General features: G+C 40.1%; 1 protein-coding gene across 4 annotated transcripts in view; it reads right to left on the minus strand.

The window, feature by feature from the left end:
* The window catches only part of scaper (S-phase cyclin A-associated protein in the ER), a 276699-nt gene that overhangs the window by 60592 nt on the left and 194601 nt on the right, over positions 1 to 21506 (minus strand). For all 4 annotated transcript variants that reach the window (XM_052042536.1, XM_052042537.1, XM_052042538.1 and 1 more), the window contains exon 24: positions 6764 to 6887. In XM_052042536.1, the coding sequence (XP_051898496.1) occupies positions 6764 to 6887 (124 nt within the window). The remainder of the gene's footprint in view (positions 1 to 6763; positions 6888 to 21506) is intronic.

Genomic DNA, 21506 nt, shown 5'->3' on the forward strand with positions numbered 1-21506 from the left:
CGTGCAATATATGCTACCTTAAAGTTAAGCTTTTACTATTTTCCTGTTCTCTCCATTTATCTATAGTGGGTTACTTGTTCAACCATAAGGTTCTACCCTTTTGAATTCTCAATTCAATCTCTTCTGACTGGTCCAAGGTCTCCCTCCACTGTCTCAAGGGCAATCAGGGATGGACAATAATCTTCAGTCTTCCCTGCATTGACCACATCTTATGAATGAATGAAAGATCTCAGGGAAATGCCTTAACTTAAAGTGCAAGTTGGGCCTCCCTGGGATTATCAAAACCTAAAAGTGATCTTCTTCCCTCATACTAACATTCTACATATGAAAGAAAATATTCAACATTTGGTTCTCTCCCAGTCGACAAGATTATAACTGAGAAGCAATTGAGCAGGCAGAGACAAATTTTCTTTTAAAGAGCCTTCCAAATTTATGAACAAGGTTAATAGGGCAGATGTGGAGAAAGTGGCCAAGAAAGTTAACAGCAGTGGAAAATGCATGATAATTGGATGATAACAAAAGGGTTAATGTGTTTTCTCTGAGGGACAGCTGTTGCAACATATTACTGTGCATGATGATTCAAGGTAGAAGGGTTATAGTCAAGATGGTGATGAAAGTGGCCAGATTATGGTGTTGGAGGGATCAGTGGTTCGGATGAAGAGTTACAGTGAGGGATAAATTACTAACTTAAGTGGGCCTCTATGGTAGTCAGTTCCAAACGACCAACTTCATAGACATGCTTTGTAAATACTATTGAAGCAGGACACATGTTCATTGTGAAGGCCTGTTCCTAAACAAGTACCCTGCTCCTACATGAGTGGCTTGTGCTGTCCACAGGCCAAATGTGAACAAAAACATATCCAGGACATGGTGTCTAAACTGAGTTAAGCCAGGTTTTCTGGGCAAGTTTCTGAGATTAGTGTAGATAAGCATCACGGGGCGAAATAGAATCTCATTTGCCCTCATTAGGCCCACATCCCCCTCTGCTTTTTCCCTCCAAGTACCTGTCCAAATGCCTTTTAAATGGAGTAATTGTATCTGCCCCCACCAACTCTTCTGGCAGCTCATTCCATCTATTAAACATCCTCTCTGTGAAAAACTTACCCTTCAGGATAGGAAGCAGAATAATACATGATGAAGAAATGAATAGAATATACTGATGGGATTAAATAAGGTTTTATTAAATAAAGTAGGGTAGATCAGGCTCATATGGAGTAGAAAGACTGTATGGACTAATTGGGTTGAATGGCCTGTTTCTCTACTGCACTCTCATTTTAATTCTATGCAAAGAATTGCTGTTTGGTACCTGACGTTTAGCTATTTGGCATCCATGTGAGTTGTGTCACTTCAATGAACTGCTGAAGGACAGTCTCCATATGTGTAATCAGGCATTAAGTGTGTGTTTTTGTCTATTCACGGGGGAAAAGTGTTTTGGCCAATGTACTGGCAGATCTGTAGTTTTCAATACATTTAATTAAAAGTCTAATGTATGAAACAGTTTTTGCCAGAATGAATGACGGTGGTGGCAAAAGTAGTAAGAAGATCCAAGATCAAGTTGAAATTCCTTCTTTTCTATGTGAGCCAACAACCTTTGAAGTTATCATTTAATGTACTCAACACGTATCAAATTCCTGGTGGCTTGTTTGCTTTTGGTACCACTTTTCTGGTTAATTATTCAATGCCTGGACAGAATTTTTCAATGAAACCACAGTTCAATTCTGAAAGTTTTACACGGCTTTTAAGTACTGTTTTTATTAAATTTCTCTTCAAGCTAAATAAGTTTTGATGTTCTTCAAAAATGATTGGAAATATTATTCCTATATTCTATTTGCAGGTCTTAGGACATTAATTCTTTCCTTTTATCAGTCTGCCACCAATATATCCAAATGTTATTCAACAAAATACATGCAAATTAAAATTACTCTTTGTTATAAGCAATTACACACAACCTCCCCTTTAGATCGAGCCAATGAGCATGATGCATTATGATTCCATGAGCAGCAGCTACCAATGTACTGGGGTTAAGATGACATTTCAAACAATCATAATCGCCTGGAGACATAAGAAACTGCAGATGCTGTAATCTGCAGCAAAAAACAAACTGCTGGAGAAACTCAGTGTGTCAGGCAGCATCTATAGAGGTAGACAGATGGCTGACATTTCGGGTCGATGACCTGCATCTGGACACTGATGTAGTGTCTCAATAATAGTCTTCTGAGCAAGATAAAACTCAAGCTAATGCAGATTTTGCCACAGATTCCCATTCAGTTTTATCAGCCATCCTCAATGGCATACTTGCTCATCTGATGCCTTGAGGTCATCTCTGGAACTTAGTTCCTTTATCCTGGTCTCTTCCAAGATTACAGTGAGGTCTCGAGATGATACTCTGTAGTACTCCAAGGAAAACTCTCAGGGTGCCGTGTGTACAATAGAAAAAATATTTAATCCCATTCCTGTTTAGGAGGAGGGTAAATATTGGGATTTTCATAGCCAGAAATGAAAAATTACGCCAGTAACGACAAACCACCTCTTCAATGTGGTGACCACTCAACATGTATAGCACACTATCGCTTATCAGCACCCATAAAATCTGTCTGTCCAGACAATACATCGTTTGTTACATCAAAGATAACCCCTTAGTGGCTGCATCATTTTATCTCTCCTGTTACTTCTATCAATATCTGTAACTACTGCTCAGGAATATAGAATCATTAGTTGGTTACAGTACTCTGCACGGATATTTTACAAGGCTGAAATAAACAATTTAAAGGGCAACAACTAGATCCAGTAATGCCTACTGTAGCACTATACTGTATAAACCAGTGGATTAAAATCACTGGAATATTTCCTGGTGTTTCCTGCGTTAGCTACTTCTAGTTACCTTAGCAGGAGAGGTTTACTACAATTGTCCTTAAAATGTTACTGGGCACAGAAATAAAAAAAATCAACTAAGGGCTCCCATTTCTGACCACTGGCAGGGTACTGGAAATCTGTGCTGACCAACTGGCTGGAGTGTTCAAGGACATCTTCAATCTCTCACTGGTGCAGTTAGAGGTTCCCATCTGCTTCAAAAGGACCTCAATCATACCGGTGCCCAAGAAGAGCAGGGTGAGCTGTCGCAATGACTATCGCCCAGTAGCACTCACATCTACTATGATGAAGTGCTTTGAGAGGTTGGTCATGGCTAGAATTAACTCCTGCCTGAGCAAGGACCTGGACCCACTGCAATTTGCCTTCCAACACAACAGGTCTAGAGTGGACACAATTTCACTGGCTCTCCACTCAGCTTTGGAGCACCTAGACAACAGCAGAACATATGTCAGGCTGCCGTTTATTGATTACAGCTCGGCGTTCAACACCATCATGCCCTCAGTATTAATCATCAAGCTTCAAAACCTGGGCTTCTGTACCTTTCTCTGCAACTGGATCCTCGACTTATCGGGAGACCGCAGTCAGTGTGGATCGGTAGTAACATCTCTTCCTCGCTGACAATTAACAAAGGTGCACCTCAAGGATGTGTGCTTAGCCTACTGCTCTACTCTCATGACTGTGTGGCTAGGCACAGCTCAAACACCATCTATAAATTCGCCGATGACAACGACTGTTTGTTGCAGAATTTCGATGGCAACGAGGTGGTGTACAGGAGTGAGATAGATCGGCTGGTTGAGTGGTGTCGCAACAACAACCTCGCACTCAACATTAGCAAGACCAAGGAATTGTTTGTGGACTTCAGAAAGGGGAAGTCAGGAGAACACACACCAGTCTTCATTGAGGGGTCAGCGTTGGAAAGGATGAGCATCTTCAAGTTCCTGGGCGTCAGCATCTCAGGCCCATCATAAAGAAGGCACACCAGCGGCTCTACTTCATTAGGAGTTTGAGGAGATTTGGTATGTCACCAAAGAATCTTGAAAATTTCTACAGATGTATAGTGGTGAGCATTCTGACTGGCTGCATCACTGCCTAGTATGGAGGCTCCAATGTGCAGGATCGAAAGAGGCTGCAGAGGGTTGAAGACTCAGCCAGCTCCATCATGGGCACAATCCTCCTCACCATTGAGGACATCTTCAAGAGGCAGTGCCTCAAGAAGGCGGCACCCATCATTAAGGACCCTCACCACCTGGTTCATGCCCTCTTCACTCGATTCATGCCCTCTTCACTTTACTACCATCGGGGAGGAGGTACAGGAGCCTGAAGACCCACACTCAATGTTTCAGGAACAGCTTCTTTCCCTCTGCCATCAGATTTCTGAACAGTCCATGAACACTACCTCGTTATTCCTCTTTTGCACTATTTATTTATTTTTGCAACTTATAGTAATTGTTATGTCTCTATGGCTTGCACTGTACTGCTGCCACAAAACAACACATTTCACGACATATGTCAGTGATAATAAACCTGATTCTGATTCACCAGGCTCAAGGACAGCTTCTACCTTGCTGTTATAAGTCTTTTGAACAGATCTCTTGTATGATAAAGATGATGAACTCTTGATCTCCCAGTCTACCTCTTCATGGCCCTTGCACCTTATTTGTCTACCTGCACTGTACTTTTCTTTAAAATTTTATTTACAGCATGGTAACAGGCCCTTCCGGCCCAACGAGTCCGTGCTGCCCATTTTTTAAACCCAAATTAACCTACCTGTACGTCTTTGGAATGTGGGAGGAATCCGGAGCACCCAGAGGAAACCCACGTAGACACGGGAGAACGTACAAACTCCTTACAGACAGCGACGGGAATTGAAATCCAATCGCTGACGCTATAATAGCGTCGCGCTAACCGCTACGTGGTAACTGTAGCATTATATTCTACTTTCTGTTATTGCTTTTCCCTTTGTACTACCTCAATGTACTTACATTTTGGAATGATTTGTATGGATGGCATGCAAAACAGTTTTTCACTGTATCTCATTACATTAGACAATAATAAACAAATTACCAATTACCAATGCCAGTGGAGCCTTCATAACTGTTCAGAACAAGCAGCAGATGAAATGCAAATTGGGCAAGAAAGCAAACAGCAATGCAGAAAACCAAATCAGATGGCCAAAGGAGTAAAGTATGAAAAACATTTTAGACCACATGAAATCATTCAAATGGTTATGACTAGAAATGGACTACAGGAAAATAATAAAATGTGCAAATGGCTGTTGACCTTATTTTAGAGATTTTTTTCACATACCAAGTTACTTTTGCTGCTCGTAAATAATATTTTTTCTTCAACTACAATTTCTAATCTAAAAATAATTTAATATTCTTGTTATCACATTGTCCATTACTTTTGAAATCTTTGCAAAATGGTCATTTTATTGAACAAGAGGAAAACTTATTTTACCATACTTAACTTGCTCCCTCAAACTGTGTAAGTAGTGAAAGACATAGCAAGGGACATGAATTTCGAATCTGTACTAACCATATAAGGGGTTAAAGGATTGGCGGTTATTTTAAAATAGATAGCGGGTTTTTCATGTTGAGTGTTTTACTATAAATGCTTTAAAAGCCATTAGAATTATAACATTTTGGAGGCAATTAGAACAAAATACATAAGGACAAAGGAAAGTGACAAGAAAATGGGATGAGAGTAGGTAGCTGCAAAGTAGACTATGCAGTGTCAGAAGTAAAATGGGCTGAATAACTTCCTTATGCACTGATATTTCTACGACTGTCTGCATGTGGATCTATGAATCAAGCTGTTGAAGCTGCTTTATTGTGAAATCTCTGATGGAAAAGTAATAGGACTGGATTAGCAGACTGTTTTACAGCATTTGATTTTAGTTTTCATGGACTGATTTTGTCAGTTTCCCATGCAGTGGGTTACATTAAAATTATCCCACTGGATATACAGTGTGCCTGAAAAATCAGCTTGAATAGTTTCAATGCAATTGCTAGCAAGAAGATGTGCAGACCACAAAAACAGTCGAACTGGCAATCTTGGTCAGGGAGGTCATGGGAGTATGGGAAATAGAAGATTACAAGGGTGTAGTAACTAGTCCCTTCCTTTCATTGCACTTAAGCACATCTTACAAGGGCACAATAAATTCATGTCCCTTGCTACCAATACACCAACTAGTGGAAAAAAACTTTCATTACTTATACTGTTTGAGGGAGCTGGTGGTTCCGTTTATGTCTGGTAAAATTAGCCTAAATCCAACTGCTTCATCCAAGCTGAGGGTATTTATTACAGATGTGAATACAAAACCCATTACCACTGCTGACCTATACTGGCTCTAAGTCAATGTTGGTATTAGATCAATTTTAAAATTATTATCCTCATGCTCACATCTTTATAACCCTCAGCCATACAATCCACAACATCCTGCAATGCCCAACCTGGCTGCAACTTCTCTCATGACATTAATAATTTCTTCAGTAATTTTTCCTCATTCTTTTCCTGCTACTGCTTTTGTGCCTGTGTATTGCTCTTGTGAAGACCCATGAAGCAATTTACCATTGAAGATGCCATGTAGCATGTTATAAATGTTTAACATAAGTATAAAAGTGAAGATATTGAAACTCAAAAAGTGTTACTTTACCTGGTATAATGATGACCATATTATTTTCCCCACATCAGATTCAAATACTTTGATAATTTTGAAGCTTGAAATCAGTTAGATATTTTTCAGAAGTAACCAAGTTGAAGAAAGAATATGGTATGCTCTCAGTGAGAGGCTTCCAGTTACATGGATTACACATATAGCTTTTAAGCAACTTAACAAGCACCCATAAAAGTACATCAATGGCAGACAGCTGCAGGTACTGACTCCTACCGTTAACTGATGCATCAGCAGTTCAATTAAGAAGGTGATCTTGTTACTGAACAGAACATAGAAGCAGTTGTCATAGCAGCCACTGCAGGCAAAGCAGTACGCATTAATCACATTGCACAGGGATCTGAAAGGTGATAAAAACAGAATTAGGTGAGCTCATATTTGCTGAAACATATTTATATTTGTTATCACCAGCTTTATTCCACATTGCAAGAATGTCATCTTTTCATCTGAAGGCATTACTTTATTGGGATGAAGTCCACTGACATCAACTGCCATCTGGTACCTTGCTCAAATAGTCATTCCTGAAACATGACCTTAGAGATGGTGTTGCCAGGGTATTGGATGGTGGCAGCATCACAACAACCCTGATCTCACACAACACCGAGAAATTCAACCATTCCTGAAGTCACTTGATACTGACCAAGAGCATCAAGCTCTGGCTAATCTTGCCCTCCTATGTCTAAACTGCCATTTGACTCCATAGCTACTCTTGCTAAGGTCAGCTAACGCAGTATAGGTAATCAATGAAAACAACAGTCATCTCCTCTACATGACTCACATTGTTATATGTCTGCCAAGAAACCTCAAAAGTACACTTTCTAAATGCAAACCAAAACATTCAATAAGACAACAGTCTTCCATAGCCCTGTTGAAAATTGTGAGCATTTTAAATCCCTAATTTTAAATTCAATAGTTGATTCAACTTTTATTTATGACTTGACAGATTCTGTGACAACTGTTAGATTGGCAATTTAAAAGAACATGTTTAAAGGCATAAATTAAAATTCACACACAACTCTAATCTGCAAAGGGAGTCAACTAATTCCTATGTCAGCACTGTAACAACAGAAGGAATTCAAAAAAAATGACTTGCATTTGTTTTTAAACAGAACTTTTCATGATCTCAAGACATCTCAAGGAGCTTTACGTTCAATTGGTACTTAAGCAGGGAAGCACTGCAGCCAGTATGAACATGGCAAGGCCTCAAATAGCAAAGACAAGTTAAGACCGAAAATGCAGTAAGCACTCAGCAGGGCAGGTAGCGTCTGTGGAGAGAGAAACACTTAATGATTCGGATCAGACTTCTCATCAGTTTGTTATCTGTTTCCCTCTCCACAGAAACTGCCTGGCCTGCTGAGTATTTCCAGTAATTTTTAAAATCTTTTATTTCTAGCATCTGCAGTAACAAGGTAACCTTTTTTTTTAGTGATATTAGACCACAAGATATAGGAGTAGAATTAGGCCATTTGGCCCATCGGGTCTGCTCCACCACTCAATCATGGCTGATTTTCTTTAACCTCATTCTCCCACCTTCTTCCTGTAACCTTAACCCTCAATATTAGCTGTGGTACAAGTATTTGACCAGATGTACCTGGAGAACTCTTTGTTCTTCATGGATTTTAGAAATTTTTTACTTCCACTCTTCCAAACTTAAAAGTGCCATTTAATACCTCAATTGAAAGAAGAGATCCCCAACAAGGCATTGTTCCCCCAGTGATGTATCTAAGTACTAGCATGGATTATGTCCTCAAGCCCTTGAAATAGGGTCTGTATTAAGGTACACATTTATAATCAAAATGTGATTTCGCTCCTTAGACCAAGGCAATAGTGCCCATCCCAAATTATTAACAAATATTATTAGTTTCTGTTGGTGGTCAGGATAGTATTAAGCCATACAAATCAGCTTTATTCACCAGAATGTCCTGATTCAGGCAAGACAGCTGGGTGGGACAAAGGTGTCTACAATTAGAATTACCATCTGAATTAGGTGCAAGAAATAAATTTGCTGCTATGTCTGTTTTTGATCACTATCTAGAGAGCCTTGCTAAAAGTATCCACGTGAGCAGAGAATCAGCTGTGATGTGATTTATTGTTGAATAGCTGGCGAGTCATTACCTAGGCTCTGGTGTAGAGGTTGGGCCCTTTGGAAGATAAAGGTCAAGAGCACCGAGGAACAATATTCCAATAATAGTTCATGCCTTATACATAGAAGGGAGAAAATGTGTTTCGTTCAGTGGAAACCTTCTTGTTTCAGATTTAGAATGTCGTGGGTCCATTCCACAACTTGGGCATGTGAACTAGTCTATGCTTCACAGTAGTAGTAAGGCAGTGCTTTATTGTCAGAGATATCTTGTTTCAGATGAGACAAAACTAAAGCAACATCTACCCTGCCAGGTGAACAAAAAACTCATGCCACTATTCCACAAAGTTGAGGAATAACCCTTAGAGTACTCGCCAATATTTCTCTTCAATCACCAAAAAAAGATTATCTGGTAATTTATCTCCTTTAGTTCTTTCTGTTGTGCGCAAGTTGGTTGCTGCATTTCCCCACATAATTAGAATGACCCTCTGTTCAAATAATGAGTTGGCTGAGACGTACCTTTCAGACACACTGAGTACATGTGAAGCACTATATAAAAACAACTTCATTAACATCTTATTAATGTATAATGACAACCGTGCAAAACTAAATCCCCTTTCATTTGTATTCATGAAATCTGGAAGTCTTCAAAAGAACCAGCAATTAATGAGTAAATCGGTCCTTTTCTAGGTGTTCGATCAATGAAAATGGAAAAAGCTACATTTTTGGAGATCTCTATACTAGCATTACATTGACTACCAAAAGGCTGTATTATTAAATAGAAATCTGTGAATAGATCAGAAGTACAACTTACAGCACTGAAATAGTCACAAATTGAAATAGACTAAATGAATATAATGGATGATAGCTATCACAGATTACATTGAATTGGATCTTTTCTGTGAAAAGAGCTTGCAAAAAGAAGGGGAGAATTGCAAATGTTTCATTGCAAAGAACTGTAATTAATATTTCAACAGGGATGAATAAACAATGTGCATAGAAGCTCAAATGAATGTGACTGCAATTTATGCCAAAATGTGCCATGGCTTCGTTCCTCTACAGCAATGGTTACTTAATTACATGCTTTACTAGTTATGATATTCTACTTTCCTACTGTATAAAACAGCACTTCAGCATCAGATGTTTAGATATTGAATATGTGCACTTCTGCAGAATGACAGTATTAGTATACAGTTTGCATTTCACATTGGGGTGTAGAATTGACTTTATGTAAGTAGAATTTGCGTTAACAAGACTCTGTTAAATACGTCAGGTCTGCATCAAGCCAGTTGAATCGAAACTACGTCACACAACAGATGGAGACCTGTGTACGTCATAATCCCATGTTATGTATACAGTTAAGCTTGGCAAAGATTTTAAGAAATCAATTTCAAGCAGGGAGCTCTGGAAAATGCACCTGTGCAAAGACACATGACTCATATATATATACACATTCACTTTCTACTGCATCAGACCCCTGGTCCACATCTCAATAATCTGCAAATATTACCAATTTCCTTTTTGCATTCTCACTTTCTGTGAATTGTAGTTGGATGATCATTATGCTTAAGCCACTGTACGAGTGCAAGCTTCCATTAAAATTTATTTATAAATTTTATAGGTAGCGCATGTTTCACACCAGCTATCTCCTTTCTCAACAATGAGATATGGGATGTTAAGGCCGACGGTGACCAAACCCAGGCCAGTTACGCACGGTTGACCTACATGATGCAATGAGAGAACCATGACGAAGTGCAAGGTGATAGACTTGATTCCCAGTTAAACTCTTGCGAATGGCTTGATCATGGATGACTCCTGTCAGTAACAGTAGTTCAACTGAAGGCTCATTGCTACCTTTGCAGGGCAGATGTCAAAGAGTCATGTAAGTGCCAGCTTTATCTTGTGAACAAATTTTTCCAAGAGTGTTTACCAACAGTGTGCCTGCTTGACCCAAGAAAAGGCTTAGGACTGTCAGAAGAGCAGGAGAGACAACTGAAGTGATTTCATAAAATTGAAGGAGAAACAAAGTAAGATATAATTCAATTAACAAAACAGAATACTTGAAGGAGTCTAGGTTTCTGTTCGACTCCATTAGCTCCATTCCTTGTTGCATACCCAGTTTAAAGCTAACATGGAGAGGCTGCGTGAACAGGATAAAGCTGGCCCCAGGTGGTTTCCAGTGTTAAATGGCAGATTAAAATCAGTACAACTAATTTCTTTAATCTTATTAGAGTAACAACAGCTGTCAACTGTCACAATTTGCATACAAGCCCTAAATGACAAGCTTGAAGTATTCTTGCATTTTGAGAAGGCTCACTTCTCATGAATACGTCCCAATTCTCAACACTGTCACTGTAAATTAAGCAGGATATTTTGGAATTTTTCATTAAAATATTAAAAGAAATAAAGTGGCTCCCTGAAATAGTAACACAATGGAGCTTCTCAAATTCTCACATTTAAGTTTTCCCCTAAATTTGTTGCCCTCTTTTTCATTGTGCTAGTCTGGTTCAGTTGCTGGGAGTTTTGCTTATGATAGTTACGATTCCAAGCTACATGCTAAGATTCAATCTCGTAACCTAAGCCGCCCTTTTAGTGAAATACTGAGAAGGTATCTTCTGGAGATGCTGTTTTCCTACACTGATGAAGACAATCCCATATTATTAAAAGACCAAAGGACTCTTCAACCGTCCTGATAAATATTCCCCCTTCAACCAAATAGATTGAAGCAATTATTTCAGCAGTTTGTGGGAAACTGCTCTATGCCAAATCTTCACCATGCTCATATATTTAATATTATTTTCTGTTAAGTGTCATATTTTTTGGAAACGTAATTTGATACTGCTGAAGTGCTTTTTGTTAATGTATGCTTAAGCAGACATCAATCTCCTCTGTCCCTCAATTAACTGTTCTTTATATGTACAAAAATGGCAAAATAAAATAATGACAACAAGAAAAGTTTAACTTGAGAAATCAACTGGAAAATCATCGACTCCAAATCCAATCTCATACAGCAAATATGTGAAAGTTCTTTTCTTTCACTGATCAGAACGTCACACACAGTGAAAGACTTGCATGCAGTAATGATTCTTTTCTAAATTCTATGCCACTCTAATCTCCAATATTTAGCCACTTTCAATTTGAATTCTTTCAGTTTTGACTAAATAGAAACAGATAAACTAACTTTCTCCTTCATAAAAAAATAGGAAACTGGTGGGGGGGTTTCAAGTACTGTGGAACTGAATACCTCCAATTAATGTGAGTGGAAAGAACTGTAGGGTCAGTTGTCCACTTTCAAGTTGTGCCCAACAATTCACCTTGGCCCCAAGCTCAAAGAGAAGTGTGATTTTTTCTATTTACCGCAGAACCCATTCTTATTGTGTTGCTCAATACAAATGTAACCTTTCCTATACTATAGGGAGTTTTGTATTTTGGACCTGAGGAACTGGATCAAGCTAGTTGAAACAAAATTTAACGCATGAATCTGACACTTGTCATAGTGGTGACTTTAATTGCATTAGTTTTTTTTATTAGACTTGGTAGTTTGGCTCAACTGGTATCACTAACCCTGGGAGTCACAAGACTGCAAGTTTAAGCTCCACTTGAGCTAGCTCACACTTCAGTGCAGCATTTAGGAAATGTGGCTTGCATACTTAAAGCTAATTATATGGTTGCTTACAACCGACCCCCTTGAAGAACATAAACATTACTACAGTACCAAATTAGTTTTTTTGTGTTTAATACTGATAAAGTACTCAGCGTTCAGTTGATGGATTACCTGAAAGATTTATACACAGCACAGCCACATAAATCATATTCCCTGGGTTGCTATGAAATAAAATCACAATTTTTCATTGAAACGGAAAGACAAATTGTGCAAGTGCACAGTCAGAACATGAACTGCGAAGATCAAAATCAAACCACTAATACAGTAGAACACTTTGCTCTCTCTCTTTTTCTCTGCCTTTACTCCAATTAAACTTTCTATAGATTAATTTCCTATAATAAGAATTTTGGTTTTATATAATAGATCCAACAGTGATTGCCTGGATACAAAATCTGATCTTTTTTCAGGGGTTACTCTGCAGCTGTCACCATCATTTAAAAGGGTTTGTTTCCACATTCTCTGTATGTCCCCAGATGGTTTTAAATTGGTGAATGCTCGTTCTGTCCGGAGGGAATAATCCTGCCTACAGTTGATCACAGTGTTTCATGTCTCTCACCAACTGTAAAAGGCCACTAGAAAAAATCTGTAAACTCTGTTCCATTATAACTTGTACTTCACAGCCAGAGAAAGCGAGTTCACTGGTGGTTGGCAATAGCTATGTACTGACACATGTCACTCATGGCTGCTCCATTAAGAGGCAAACTTTGTAAGTTTGGAGGACTGTTGAACAAATTTGACAGTGTCATGTGCCCAGTTCCAAACCTGAATCAAATTAATTGGCTTCTGCCCTAGATCTGGACCCAATTAAAGCCAACACAAGAAAACCATATCTCATTGAAAGCCATGTAAACTTAGGAATCCCACAGGGTAACATTCATCAGCCGATAACCACTATTTTCATCAGCAATATTATAGTGCAATGAAGTAGTGACATTATTGCACATCCAAATACAAAGTTTATAAAACTGTGATCTTTAAACAGTTCTAGCTTGGATGTTTTCCTACAGAGGTTATTACACAACCAGAAATCCCTTACAAAAAATGGATACACACTGTGGTACAATGAGAAAATAAAATATAGAAATGTGAATCCATGGAGCACAGCACTCCCAATACATAGTATACCCAGTAAGGAAGACAAACCTAACTATTATCACTATGACTTCTTTTTCTTTGGTCTACACCTCCTACATTATTCCAACAAATCCCAATGTCCAACAAATCCAGCATATCATCTTCCATCTGCAGCCCTCTTGATTTATTTGAATTCAACAATGTCAGATTAACCAAATTTTCCTGCTCGTATCAGAAAATAAAAAAAAGTGCAGATGCTAAAAATCTGATATAAAAACAGAAAATGCTGGAAACACTCAGCAGGTCAGACAGTAACCAGATGACCAGTTCTGATGTTAGGTCATTCATTTGTAAAATTATCTTACTTTTTCCTCTTTCTGCAAATGTTGGTCTGCTGAGTATTTTCAATGTCTTTTTGTTTCAGATTTCCAGCAGGGGCTCTGATCTGCATCTCAGTTCCGGCGTGTTATCTTGTTTTGTCTCCTCCATCTGACTGTACTCATTCATCTATTAAGTAGATGGCTCTGAAAGAATGGTGCCACCTGGATAATCTTGGTCTACATCCCAATATAGACATTTTTTTTTGTTCTCTCTTCTCCTCTTCCTGTCGGCAATTTAAAACTCACTTGTTTTCTCACTTTTGATGAAGGATTGTTGACCTGAAACATTAATTGATTCTCTTGCCACAGATGCTGCTTGACCTGCTGAGTATCTCTAAGCTTTTTCTGTTTTATTGCAGATTTCCGCATCTGCAGCTTTTGATTTTCAGTAACAACCACCAGGCCTTCTGTTATAACTTATTAAAAATTTATATTTGAAATACTCTAATAAGGTGGAATCTTTTTACAATTCAACTTACTTTCGTTTTCTCTTCTTGCTTGAAGGTATATAAAATGTAAATACAGGCCATCCCCAGGTTACGGGCAAACTCCCATAATATTATTCAATTCAGGAGTCTGATGTATATGAATACATTCGTTCCCACAAATGGCAGACCTAGTTTCCTTTTTCTCTCTCTCCACTTTTAGTAATTGTTCTTTCTTATCGGTCTTATGCGCTTATGGGCAGACACAGTAGTGTAGCGGTTAGCATAATGCTATTACAGTGCCAGCGACCCAGGTTCAATTCCGGCCGCTGTCTGTAAGGAGTTTGTACGTTCTCCCTGTGACTGTGTGGGTTTCCTCCAGGTGCTCCAGTTTCCTCCCACATTTCAAAGACGTACGGGTTAGGAGTTGTGGGCATGCCATGTTGGCTCTGGAAGCGTGGCGACACTTGCGGGCTGTCCCCAGAACATTCTATGCAAAAGATGCATTTCATTGTGTGTTTTTATGTACATGTGACTAATAAAGAAATCTTATCTTATCATGATGCCATTGATAACAATACTGTAGAATGGTTACCACATTGAGTGATTTTTGTGTATTTTCTGACTTATGGACAAATCTACTTATGGACGTCTGTAAAAACAGAATTCATTCATTACTCGGTGACGGCCTGCAAGTTAGAATGGACTTTGGGGTTGACTGATATTAAGTTGGGCAGAGATTTCTATTTAGTGATGCACCATCCTCAACATTCTTCTCTCCAATTAGACCTCTTGTATGTAGATCATCTGCCCATTTTTCTCTTGGCAGTTTGAGGAACAATGCCATTGATATCAGCTATCATGTTTGCCTACACAACTGATCATTTCCATAGAACCATAGAGCACAAAACAGGCCCTTCGGCCCACCATGTTGTGCCGTCCATCAGACCACCCTCACACTACCTAACCCCTTCCTCCCGCATATCCCTCTATCTCACATTCCTCCATATGCCTATCCAACAAGCTCTTGAACCTGTTCAATGTATCTGCCTCCACCACCACCCCAGGCAGTGCATTCCATGCACCAACCACTCTCTGGGTGAAAAACCTCCCTCTGACATCTCCCCGGAACCTCCCACCCATAACCTTAAAGCCATGACCTCTCGTCTTGAGCATTGGTGCCCTGGGAAGGAGGCACTGACTGTCTATTTATTCCTCTCAATATTTTATATACCTCTATCATGTCTCCTCTCATCCTCCTCCTTTCCAGTGAATAAAGCCCTAGCACCTTAAGCCTCTCCTCATATTCAATACTCTCCAATCCAGGCAGCATCCTGGTAAATCTCCTCTGCACCCTGTCCAATGCCTCCACATCCTTCCTATAATGAGGCGACCAGAACTGAACACAGTACTCTAAGTGTGGCCTAACTAGAGTTTTGTAAAGCTGCATCATCACCTCGCGGCTCTTAAACTCAATCCTGCGACTTATGAAAGCCAACATCCCATTGGCCTTCTTAACTGCTCTTTCCACCTGTGAGGCAACTTTCAATGAACTGTGAATATGAACCCCCAGATCCCTCTGCTCCTCCACACTGCCAAGTACCTTGCCATTCACCCAGTACTCTGCCCTGGAGTTTGTCCTTCCAAAGTGTACCACCTCACACTTCTCCGGATTGAACTTCATCTGCCACTTGTCAGCCCAGCTCTGCATCCTATCAATATCCCTCTGTAAGCTCCGACAGCCCTCCATACTATCCACAACACCACCTATCTTAGTGTCGTCTGCAAACTTACTAACCCAGCCCTCCACCCCCTCATCTAAGTCATCTATAATTATCACAAAATAGAACCGATCCCTGCGGGACACCACTAGTCACTGCCTTCCAATCCGAGGGCACTCCTTCCACCACAACCCTCTGCTTTCTACATGCAAGCCAATTCCTAATCCACACAGCCAAGCTTCCTTGGATCCCTTGGCCTCTGACCTTCTGAAGAAGCCTACCATGAGGAACCTTATCAAATGCCTTACTAAAATCCATGTAAACCACATCCACTGCACTGCCCTCATCAATCTTCTTGGTCACCTCCTCAAAGAACTCTATCAGGCTTGTGAGGCAAGATCTTCCCTTCACAAAGCCATGCTGGCTGTCCCTAATCAGTCCATGATTCTCAAGGTGTTCATAAATCCTATCCCTTAGAATCCTTTCTAACAGCTTACCCACCACAGATGTGAGACTCACCGGTCTATAATTCCCTGGCCTATCCCTATTACCTTTTTTGAACAAGGGGACAACATTCGCAACCCTCCAATCCTCCGGCACCACTCCCGTAGACAACGAGGACTCAAAGATCCTTACCAGCGGTTCAGCAATCTCCTCCCTAGCCTCTCGAAGCAGCCTAGGGAAAATCCCGTCAGGCCCCGGAGATTTATCTGTCTTAATATTATTTAACAACTTCAACACATCCTCCCTCTTGATATCAACAACCTCGAGAACATTACCCCTACCAGCACTCCCTTCCGCATCATCAAGACCCCTCTCCCTGGTGAATACCGAAGAGAAGTACTCATTGAGAACTTCTCCCACTTCCGCTGCCTCCAGGCAAATTTTCCCACCTTTGTCCTTAATCGGACCTACCTTCACCCTAGCCATCCTCCTACCCTTCACGTACTTGAAAAAGGCCTTGGGATTTTCCTTAACCCTACTAGCCAAAGCCTTTTCATGTTCCCTTCTAGCTCTCCTCAGACCTTTCTTAAGTTCCTTCCTTGCTATCCTATGTTCCTCATGGGCCCTGTCTGAACCTTGCTGCTTATACCTCACGTATGCTACCTTCTTCTCCCTAACAAGTCGTTCCACCTCTCTCGTCACCCACGGTTCCTTCACCCTGCCATTCCTTCTCTGCCTCACCGGGACATATTTATCCCTAACATCCTGCATAAGATCCCTGAACATCAACCACATCTCCATGGTACATTTTCCTTCAGAAAGGACATCCCAATTTATACTCCCAAGTTCTCCCCTTATAGCCTCGTAGTTAGCCCTTCCCCAATTGAAAAACCTCTTGTCCTCTCTGCACCTGTCCCTGTCCATGACAATTTTAAAGGTTATGGAGCAATGGTCACTGTCCCCCAAATGCTCACCCACCAATAGATCCTTCACCTGTCCCAGTTCATTTCCTAAAACTAGATCTAACATGGCATTCTCTTGGCATTTCATTTCAAAAAGAAATAAGATGTGTGACCCCATATGAAGAAGCTTCAATATGATAAGTTATTTAAAAATATTGTTTGTTCAACATTTCCTTTTGAAGTTGTTCTGGTCTAACAGAACACTGATCTCATTTTTGGAACATGTTACACACCATTATTGTAACTATGATGGACTGATCCATTTTCATAACAATACTACCTGTTACTCTGAAGAAAGGTGGGCTTTCAAGTATGCTATTTGAACTTATTTGCGATAACAGTACACTAATCCAAGTGGCAATAGAAAAAAAAGGGCATGTGATTTTTGATTAGGTAAAGGCAATGTACTTTGGTCTGTTCTAGGGGATGTCAAAGAATACATGGCACTAGACAAAGGGAGCTTTTCTGATAATAGAGCCAATGTTTACATTTATTATTTGGCAACCTAATGCAATTAATAGCAAGAAGAATTTGGAAACATTTAGCCATAGCATTATATATGTGGAATCCTTGTTACAATGAGGATATCTTCACTGCTGAGCTAAGGTTGATCATTTCCCTGATTTTTGCAGAAACCCATTATTTCCTTAAGAATTCAACACAAGAGAAACACATTGCAATTGTATTGCATCTATGACATCCTCAGGATGTCCCAAAAACTTTCATAGGCAATGAGTATTTTTTTGCTCTGAAGTGCAAGCAAAGTTGTAAAGTAAGAAACTCAGAATTATCCACCTAACTCAGGACCATCAATCCAAGGATAACTAGATAACCTGTTTAATTAGCAGAGTATTTTAAATGATGCAAATAAGCAAGACATTTGGTAAACTGACATCCAGACTTTATGACAAGGCACAGAGCTCATTCTCAGGTTTATCAGCAGTTAAATGAGGCATGGATTTTTTTCTTGCAGGTAGCAATCATTATCAGGTCACTCACATAACTTCTACTGGTCAACTCTAGGTACAAAGAGGCTGGCATCTGTATTATGGTTTCTGAACACAAGTATTATTGAGTGCCAAGATCATCAACCTGTCCTCTGGATCAAATAGATGTTCTGGCGCAGAAACCTAAATTAGTGTTAATGCCAGTATAAAATTACACAGAACAGGTATTCACTGTTCATTCTACATAATCAAGTAGTATTTCATCAGAATCAGTCCTATTATGTGTTACAAACTTCCTATGCATTAGGTAATGTTGTAATTACAAATTATACACAGTGAACTTAAATGCTATGTGGTAATGAACAATCTCTTGCTGTTTCTGTTTCTTGTTCACCTTGGTGGCTGACAATAGTGCGCAAATGAGCAAGTGTATTGTAAATCTTGTGTAATAAGGATTTATCCTTCTAAAGCAAAGAGGCAGGATTATTCTTCTGAGCTCCACCATACTTCTGGGATTTTAGACAAGAGATGTGGATAATAAACCGTGTAATCTCCTCACCCTGTTTGCACAGCTTAACCTCATCAGAGAGTGCAGACGGACTCCCACAGTGAGTCTGCAATGGGTTAACAAGTGCAACTAAGTAATTTCACCCCATTCTGAAAGGGACAGCAATGTAATGACAGGACTTCACTAAGCAAATATCAGCCAACCCCACTCTGAAAATATTCCTTGGTTCCTGGACCAGACTGAGGCATCACTGTCAACACTAAGAAGGTAACAAGTCGGAAGAGAAAGAGTCTGTATCAGGCCTATAACATGTTTAAGCAGTATCATGTATGCTTGCTTAGCATACAGCATATACAGTCTCTAAATAGTTTTGAGTAGCAAACACCATTAAGGTCCTTAAAAATTCTGTTGTGATGAATTAACTGGCTTTAGCACCCATCTGAAGTACCTATGTTATCATTCACATTTCTATTACACGTGCTTGATGGATAAGGACTTTCCAAAGACTGCCTTAGTAAAACTAAAGGGTAAAAGCTAAAATGTGATACCTCATTTTTCAGGTGTAAAATGGTCATGGTGCTCACTGGCTCAGCATTTGAGACCACTTGTGCCCAAGTTGTGCAGGCATTTGGCTCACTTCACTGTGAAACTTCTCCGATGTTTTAGGTACAGGTGTCATGCCCCCTTGCATAATTGCAGTTGAAGGATTTCTCTGAAAGATTATAGGCTTTTTAAAAGCAATATCAAGGAAACAAAATCCCTGGATTGGTTAAAAAGTAGTCAAAGTAATTCAGTAAAGATTAGAACATAAGTGTTAACCTTACTGCTTGGAAGGCAAATTGAGGCACCGTCCTTCTGTGCAGGACAGATTAAAGATAAGAGCTGAACAGCTAGACCTCAAGGGACTGTGTAAATGTTAGAAAAATGCTTTACACATACCCACAAGAGAGCAAGCAAGAAATGAGGGAGAGAGCAGGTGGGGAGAATGGAAATTTAGTTTGCTAACAGCCAGGATATAAAGAAAGCTGGAGAAGTGGTGCAGGAGGGAAGTCTTTAGATTCCTGTGGTGATAGGAATGAAGTGGGACCTGTACAGACCTGACTGGTTGCACCTCAATGGGACCGGGTCAAGTATCCTCATTGTCAGGTTTGCTAGTGCTGTCAGGGAGGTTTTAAACTATCTCAGCAGGGAGATGGGAAGCAGACCATAGAAAAGCAGAGCTGGAAATGGAAGACAGCAAAGGCTGGTAATACACAAAGGAGGGGTCTGGTTCTGCTTAATGGAACAATACCCCCAAATGTAACCAATGTGGTGAATAAAGTAGATGAGCTGAAGGCACAGATGGATGTGTGGAAGTATATTTTGGCTGTTGATAAAATGTGGCTTCAGTAGGAGCAAGGGTGGTAATTGGAGACACAAGATAGACTGCAGATGCTGGAAATCTGGAGCAACACACAAATGCTGGAGGAACTCAGCAGGCCAGGCAGCAATCATGGAGGGAAATGGACAGTCGATGTTTCAGGCCAAGACCCTTCTTCAGCACTGGAAAGAGGGAGGTAGCCGGTATAAAAAGGTAGAGGGTGCACTCCTGATTACAGGGTTTTCAGAGGGTAGCACTATTGTTGAAAGAAACAATGGGGCAGACCTTCCATTGCCATAAAGTTCATTGCCAGTTTGTCCCTGTGCCATACTGTTTGTTCCAATGCAATCCCCAGTAGCCTTCCACTGGGAGCCCAGCCTCATCAAGCTCTTGAGGTGTCAGTATGGTCAAGGCCATTGTATATTTGTGAATACCATTCAGAAACATTCAGTCATACTTGGTATATGTGAAACAATATTGTTAAGAGGGCTAAAAGTATTGTCCTTTTTCTTACATTTATAAGCTAAAAAGGCAGACCCATGCACCAAAATGAATTAAAAACCCCCAAATGTAAGGAATGTGGTGAATAAAGTAGATGAGCTGAAGGCACAGATGGACATGTGGAAGTATAAACAAACTTACATAAATAATAAAAACATAACCATTTACCTTTATTCTCTGGGAGATGGGGTACTCGAATGGAACTGTCATGCTTGCACCATGTTCAACGAGGCAAAGGCTCAAGAGCAGAGTTTTCCAGCCTGAGAGTTGGGAAATCTGCAGAGATCATGCTGCACCACTGATGAGGCTCTACGGGGCACTAGTGAGGCCTTATTTGGAATACTGTGCACAGTTTTGGGCCCCATATCTTAGGAAAGATGTGCTGATGTTGGAGAGGGTTCAGAGGAGATTTACGAGGATGATTCCCGGAATGAAAGGGCTTACGTATGATTAGCGTTTGTCGACTCTTGAACTGTACTCACTGGAGTACAGAAGAATGAGAGGGGACCTCAGAGACATTTAAAATGTTGAAAGGACTGGACATAGTAGATGTGGTCGAGCTGTTTCCCTTGGTGGGTGAGTCCAGGACCAGAGGGCACAATCTTAGAATTAGAGGGTACAGATTTAAAACAGAAATGAGGAGAAATTTATTTAGCCAGAGGGTGGTGAATTTGTGGAATTCCTTGCCACGTACAGCAGTAGAGGCCAGATCATTGGAGGTGTTTAAGGAAGAGATAGACAGATATCTAAATAGTCGGGGTATCAAGGGATATGGGGACAAGGCCAGAAATTGGGGTTAGAATAGTGTGTGTGTTTTTTTTTGCTCCCCCCCACAACAATTTCTCATTTCTTTTTCTTTTTTCCCTTTTCTACTTCTGCTGCCTTATCTTGTG

This window comes from Pristis pectinata, chromosome 32 (genome assembly GCF_009764475.1).
Source record: "Pristis pectinata isolate sPriPec2 chromosome 32, sPriPec2.1.pri, whole genome shotgun sequence".
Lineage (NCBI taxonomy): Eukaryota > Metazoa > Chordata > Chondrichthyes > Rhinopristiformes > Pristidae > Pristis > Pristis pectinata.